The sequence below is a fragment of the Neophocaena asiaeorientalis genome, unplaced genomic scaffold (assembly GCF_003031525.2).
Source record: "Neophocaena asiaeorientalis asiaeorientalis breed wild unplaced genomic scaffold, Neophocaena_asiaeorientalis_V1.1 scaffold571, whole genome shotgun sequence".
NCBI lineage: Eukaryota > Metazoa > Chordata > Mammalia > Artiodactyla > Phocoenidae > Neophocaena > Neophocaena asiaeorientalis.
The window spans coordinates 2,786,329-2,792,228 of record NW_020175669.1 but is presented as its reverse complement, the minus strand read 5'-3'; the positions used below and the strand labels follow the sequence as shown (position 1 = coordinate 2,792,228).

General features: G+C 49.5%; 1 protein-coding gene across 2 annotated transcripts in view; it reads left to right on the top strand.

Moving 5' to 3' along the window:
- The first annotated feature begins 1,359 nt into the window (after nucleotides 1–1,359).
- LOC112390602 (serum amyloid A protein-like) overlaps nucleotides 1,360–5,900 on the top strand; it is a 6,108-nt gene continuing 1,567 nt past the window's right edge. The window contains exons 1-4 of one of the 2 annotated variants that reach the window (XM_024731586.1): nucleotides 1,367–1,449; nucleotides 1,777–1,868; nucleotides 3,769–3,907; nucleotides 4,525–4,817. In XM_024731586.1, coding sequence (XP_024587354.1) covers nucleotides 1,445–1,449; nucleotides 1,777–1,868; nucleotides 3,769–3,907; nucleotides 4,525–4,687 — 399 coding nt within the window. In that variant the 5' untranslated portion in view covers nucleotides 1,367–1,444 and the 3' untranslated portion in view covers nucleotides 4,688–4,817. Of the gene's footprint in view, nucleotides 1,450–1,776; nucleotides 1,869–3,768; nucleotides 3,908–4,524; nucleotides 4,818–5,900 lie in introns of those variants that run through there. The other variant, XM_024731588.1, reaches the window with a different exon arrangement.

Here is a 5,900-nt window from a genome sequence, read left to right as displayed (position 1 = left end):
GAAAGAAAAAATGTTTAAGCATTTAAAAACACAATACTATATTGTGCTGTTATGAAGTTTTATGAGGTTTGAGTTAATTTATGAAAAACCCTTTGCAGAGTATCTAAGAAGTGGTCAAATAAATAAATGAATAAATAAAAACACAATAATAAATCCATTATGTTAACATAAATAATATATTTTAATGAAAATAATCTTTTTCCGAAACAAAAAGATTAATAACAAAAATAGTAGCCTTACATTTTTGGCAAATTTTAAATATCTAAGCTTAATAGAAAATAGCTGGATTCTCATGTCTGATCCTGCACTCAATCTGTCACAGTACATTATTTGGGTTGAAGTATACAAAAAACTTCAACATCACACAGATATAACATATAGGTAGAAAACAGGAGAGCATTTTAATAGCATTTTATGATAATTCAGGCAATTCTTTGATATGATACCAAAACTTGACAAGTGGTAGTTTCTTAAAGGTCAGTTGCAATGTAGAAATCTTAAAGAATACCAATGAACATTCCATACCCAGTACACTCATGAAAAAAATGAGAATGAAAAAGGAAAAGAATATCTTAGTGCTACTGTGAAAATAGTTTTGATCCCACAGACTCCCCTGAAAGGGTCTTAAGAGACCCTCAGGTTTCCCTAGAACACACTGTGAGAACAGCTGCTATAGACTATTGGTATTTAACCTTTATCAAGTCAAAAAGCCTCTCATTATTTTATAATAACTCTCTTTTTTGTTGTCATAATAGGTGTTGACCTTTATGAAATGCATGGCTGAGAGGCTGAGAGGGCTTTCACTGCCCTGGAGCTAAGAGCTCAGCACAGGTACACAGAGTGGTGGAAAGTGCTCGGGACACCCACGACATTCATTGTGGTGGCCTGTCAGTTTTGAAGCTCAAGGGCTTTACATGTGAGTTCAAAGGATTTAATTTCTGACACATTTGCTGTCTGGTCCAGAAGGGACCTTCCTGAGGAAACGACCAGGAAAGCAAGGTCCAGGCTGGAGGAGTATCCTCTAACCACACACCTGCCAGCAGCCTGGGGGCCTCCTTCCTGAAGCTCCACACCCTCTTCTCCACAGCCCAGGTGGCCCAGGCCTCAGCCCCTCCACCCCTGACAGTGGCCACCAGGCAGAACAGGCCTTCCTATTTTCTCAGGGTTGCACAATGAGGAATATGACCTGTGGATGAGGACAGCCACTGGTCTCCAGTAAGTTACCCTTTGCAATTCTGTAGGAGAAATGACCTGCAGGGACTCTCCCCCAGGCAGCGGCCCAGCTTTCCTTCTCACCCCATGACCCCAGCAGGGATGGCTCAGTATAAATACAGCCACCTGTCCCTAGCAGGTCTGTTCCACCGGGTTCAGGTGAGGAACTTCTTCAAGGAGTGATTTCTTTGAAAACACTTACTTTAATTCTTCTCTTTTGTATTTGTCCTGAATGAGGTCAGTGCTGGCAGCGTGGTGCATGGGAAATGCTTTTTGATTTATTACAGGCTGCTTTAGCAAGACACAGCTACGTCCCAGCTGTTCTCTTCTTCCACCATAGACACCTTGGTGACTTCTTAGACAGGCTTGGGTTCAGGGTTGGTGGGTTCAGAGCTGAGGGCTAGTGGCTCCGAGTGAGGTCCTACTGCAATATTCCCTAGGTGGACCACTGAGAGTCTAATGAGAACAAGTGGAAAGAACAGCCGGGCTCTCCTCGACATACAAATCCCAAAGTGGGTGTACAAGGCTTGTCCGTGTCTCCCTGACCCTCTCCTTCCATTTCAGCACAATGAAGCTTTTCACAGGCCTCATTCTCTGCTCCTTGGTGCTGGGAGTCCACAGCCGATGGTTTTCCTTCCTTGGTGAGGCTTATGAAGGTAAGGCTGGTGGAGGGGGGTGACACCCATGGGCCTCTGGGATTCACCATGAGCGCTCTTAAGGGTTGGAGCTACTGTCTTAGGCGGTGCTGCCCTATGTGGTAGAATGTGCCAGGTGTTTGGGGAGCTTTTTTTCAGACAGATTGAAAACCACAGGATTTATGTCAATCAGTCACTAGAGAAAGAACAGTCATCATTCCCAGCTGAAATGGAAGTTGAATGGAAGACACAAAATAAGTCTTGAAATGGTACAGCATTTCCCTCAGACCAACTGCATGAAGGAGGATGAAAGCTATCCATCTATTTCCCCTCTCTTCTTCTCTCCCTCCACTCATTCCTCCCTTCCTCCCTCCCTTTCCCTCTTCCTTCCTTCCTTCCTCTCTTCTTCTCTTCCTTCTTACCTTCCATTTCCTAATTGGATAATTCAGGGACCTTCAGCTTAGCTCTTGCTCCTGCTTCCTATACTCAGTGACACTGTCCCTGGTTCAGTCTGTTTCCTACCCTTTTATAGCCTTTTAACTGACAAAAAAACCCGTGTGCGACCGGGGTGGGGAACCTAATAACATATCTCAAGCTTCCAGTGGGAACTTGGCCCTTACATGCACTTCAGGGTGACCAACTCTCCCGCTTTGCCCAGGTCTGAGGACTTTTCCAGGACACTTTCAACGCTAACTGGGGCAGTTCCAGGAAAACAGGTGCAGTTCTGGTTGGGCTGGGGCAGTTGGTCACCTACTTACGTGCAGAATACCTCCGTGAGGGAGGCATCTCCCCCCATCTGAAGGGGAGAAAACCGAGGCTGGGAGCAGCCGAGTCCGTTGCCCAGGGACTAAGTGCCAGTCAGCAGGTGGCAGGACAGAAGTTTGAACCCAGCTGTGCACGAGGCCACAGCTCTTGCTGGGCAGACTTGTCCCAGTGCCACTCCCTCAAGCTGGGGGCTTATCAATCTCAGCTGCATGTTGGATTCACCTGGGGAGCAATGAAAACTATTGAGCCTGAGACCCACCCCAGAGAGTGTGAGGTAATTGGCCTGGGCTGTGAGGTAGGTCTCATGGGACTTTCAGTACCTCCCCAGCTGATTGGAAGGTGTAACCAGGCTGAGACGAAGACCCACTGCTCGAGGGCTTGCTTCCTCAGGCAGCCCACATCATCAATACCGTCCACTGGAAAGTTCTCAGGATGCCATTCGCGTGCCTAACAGGCAGGGGAATCAAGTCACATTTAGCGCATTCGCGCAGCAGGAATACATTTCTTAGGCGTCAGGGCAGAGGTGCTGCATGTCTGCCCCTTTCTCAGAATCTGTCCTCCATGTCACCTCCTCACTCACCCAAATCCCCTGGATCTTATCCTATGCAGCTTCCTTTTATAACAGTGGTTCGGGGCCAAGGGCAATTCTGTGTCCTGGAGATATCTGGCAATGTTTGGAAACACTTCTGGTTGTCACGCTTGGGGAATAGGTTGCCCTTTAGTGGGTAGAAGTGAGGGATGCTGTTAAACGTGTTACAATACCCAGGACAGCCCTGAACAACAAAGAATTATCTGGCTTAAAATTTCAATAGTATGAAGCCGAGGAATCCTGCCCTATAAGGATAGCTCCCTTCTCTCCTTTAAACATATCACATAGAGCCCTAAGTGAGATGCAGTCCAGAGACAGCATCATAGGGGCCTGACAACCAGGTCCAACACAGCTGTGCCCCTCCCCCCATAACGACTCTCATTCCAGTTACCAGGAGCAGGAAACTAGGCACAAAGAATGCTCTTCTCAATCTATGGCACTCATGGTGCTATAGCCACAGGATGAAACTGAGTCCGTGGAAGATTTTTCATTCCTTGATTCTTCCCTAAGGTGTGTCACAGTTTTCTGTCCACCTGATAATCCTTTCTCTATGTGCTTTCCTCCCAGGGGCTAAAGACATGTGGAGAGCCTACTCTGACATGAAAGAAGCCAGATACATAAATTCAGACAAGTACTTTCACGCCCGGGGCAACTATGACGCTGCCCAAAGGGGACCTGGGGGCGTCTGGGCTGCTGAAGTGATCAGGTACCAGTGGCCCTGAGGATGCAGGGATGGGTGTGAGAGCCTCGGACAGCCAGGAGGGGCCAAGCCCTGGAGAACTTCCTGTAGGGCTGTGGCCTCTCCTCCTCTCTGTGTAATTTTTTTTTTTTCGGAATGAGGGCCTCTCACTGTTGCGGCCTCTCCCGTTGCGGAGCACAGGCTCCGAACGCGCAGGCTCAGCAGCCATGGCTTACGGGCCCAGCCGCTCTGCGGCATGTGGGATCTTCCTAGACCGGGGCACGAGCCCGTGTCCCCTGCATCGGCAGGCGGAGTCTCAACCACTGCACCACCAGGGAAGCCCTGGCCTCTCCTCCTGTTATTCACCCTCACCCTCTGTGTCCTGTGTGGGGTCTGAGTGGCTGAAGAGCAGAGCAAGGCTGGTGGGACAGACGATTCCCAAGCCTCCCCCATGGGTGCTGTTCACCCAGCATAAGGGGACCCGCAGGGCTGAGGTGGGCTGAGCCCCGGCAGCCTCAGGCTTCATCCCCTCTTTCCTAGCTCCTGTCAGAGTCCTTGATTCCTTGGAAAGAGGAGAGATGGGGAGGGTGGGTTGTTGCTCGTCAGCCCTGGAGTAATCCCCTACCTGCCCTCCTCCATTCCAGCGATGCCAGAGAGAATCTTCAGAGAGTCACAGACCTTTTTCAGCATGGAGACAGTGGCCACGGAGTGGAGGACTCAAAGGCCGACCAGTTTGCCAATGAATGGGGCCGGAGCGGCAAAGACCCCAATTACTTCAGACCTGCAGGCCTGCCCGACCAGTACTGAGCTGCCTCTCACTCTGCTCAGGAGACGACGGGGCTGTGAGCCCCCAAGGGCAGGGACGCTGAGCTAGTGAGTCCTCTGTCCACAGAAGCCAGCAGATCTAATAAATGCTTAAGAGATTGAATGTTGAAAACCGTGTGTTTTTCTTTGATATAAGGACAGCCTGTTTGTTCCCAAGGGGTGATGGCTGGGCACCCACGTGAAGGCCGAGTCTGTGCCTGTGTCTTGGGTGTCGGGGCCACAGTCTCAGCATCAGACAGGGCAGACACCCTGCTCCACCCCTTCCCCTAATCAGACCCGCTCCCCTCCAGGCCCCTCTGGTTACAGTGGTGCTCTTTCTAGGCCCTTCTGCATTCAGGCCTCTTCACTCCCTGACAGTTGTGTCCTGTCAGCTTCTCTGCCCTGGGGTCTAGTGCCCTTAGTTCGTCCTCAGTGGTGTCTGTGTGCGGGCAGGGGACACAGCCTCGGGACGACTGGATCGTGGAATCCTGCTCCAGCAGCTGCACCTTGATCTTCTCTTCATTTCTCAGCAACACCTACAAATCCATCTATGAACCAATTTCTGTCTGTGCCATCCAGAAGTGCCTCCAACGCTGTTTCCCTTCACTCTATATTCCTTGCCTTATGCAAGTGTCCAGGAATAAACATGTCCACAAACGGAGGCATAGGGACAACATCGAGATTAGGTATCAGGAGGTTTTGTATTGCATTGGATATGTATCAGGTCCTTGAGAAGAAGTCCTTTTCCCTCCCTGGACCCTTCCCAACAGAGGAAAGCCAGCAGCATGTTACTCTTTTTCCAGTCATGCCGCATGGCTTGTGGGATCTTAGTTCTCCCCCCAGGGCTTGAACCCAGGCCCACGGCAGTGAGAGCTCCAAGTCTTAACCACTGGACTGCCCCGGAAGTCCCAGCATTCTACTTCTTACTGAGGAAAACAGTGTCTAATAAAAGGGGTTTGGGCCTGTTAGAGCACAGGAATTACCTGTGACTCTATAAATCACAAATTCCTAGATAAACCAATAACCTTCTTCCTTGGATAAAAATTTGGTTTTGGTGTTTGGTTTTTTCAGATTACAGATTCCAAGAAGTAAAATGATCTAACACTTTAAAGAGTGGGGAACAGGGGCTTCTGTGGTGGCACAGTGGTTAAGGATCCACCTGCCAATGCAGGGGACACGGGTTCGAGCCGTAGTCCGGGAAGATCCCACATGCCGC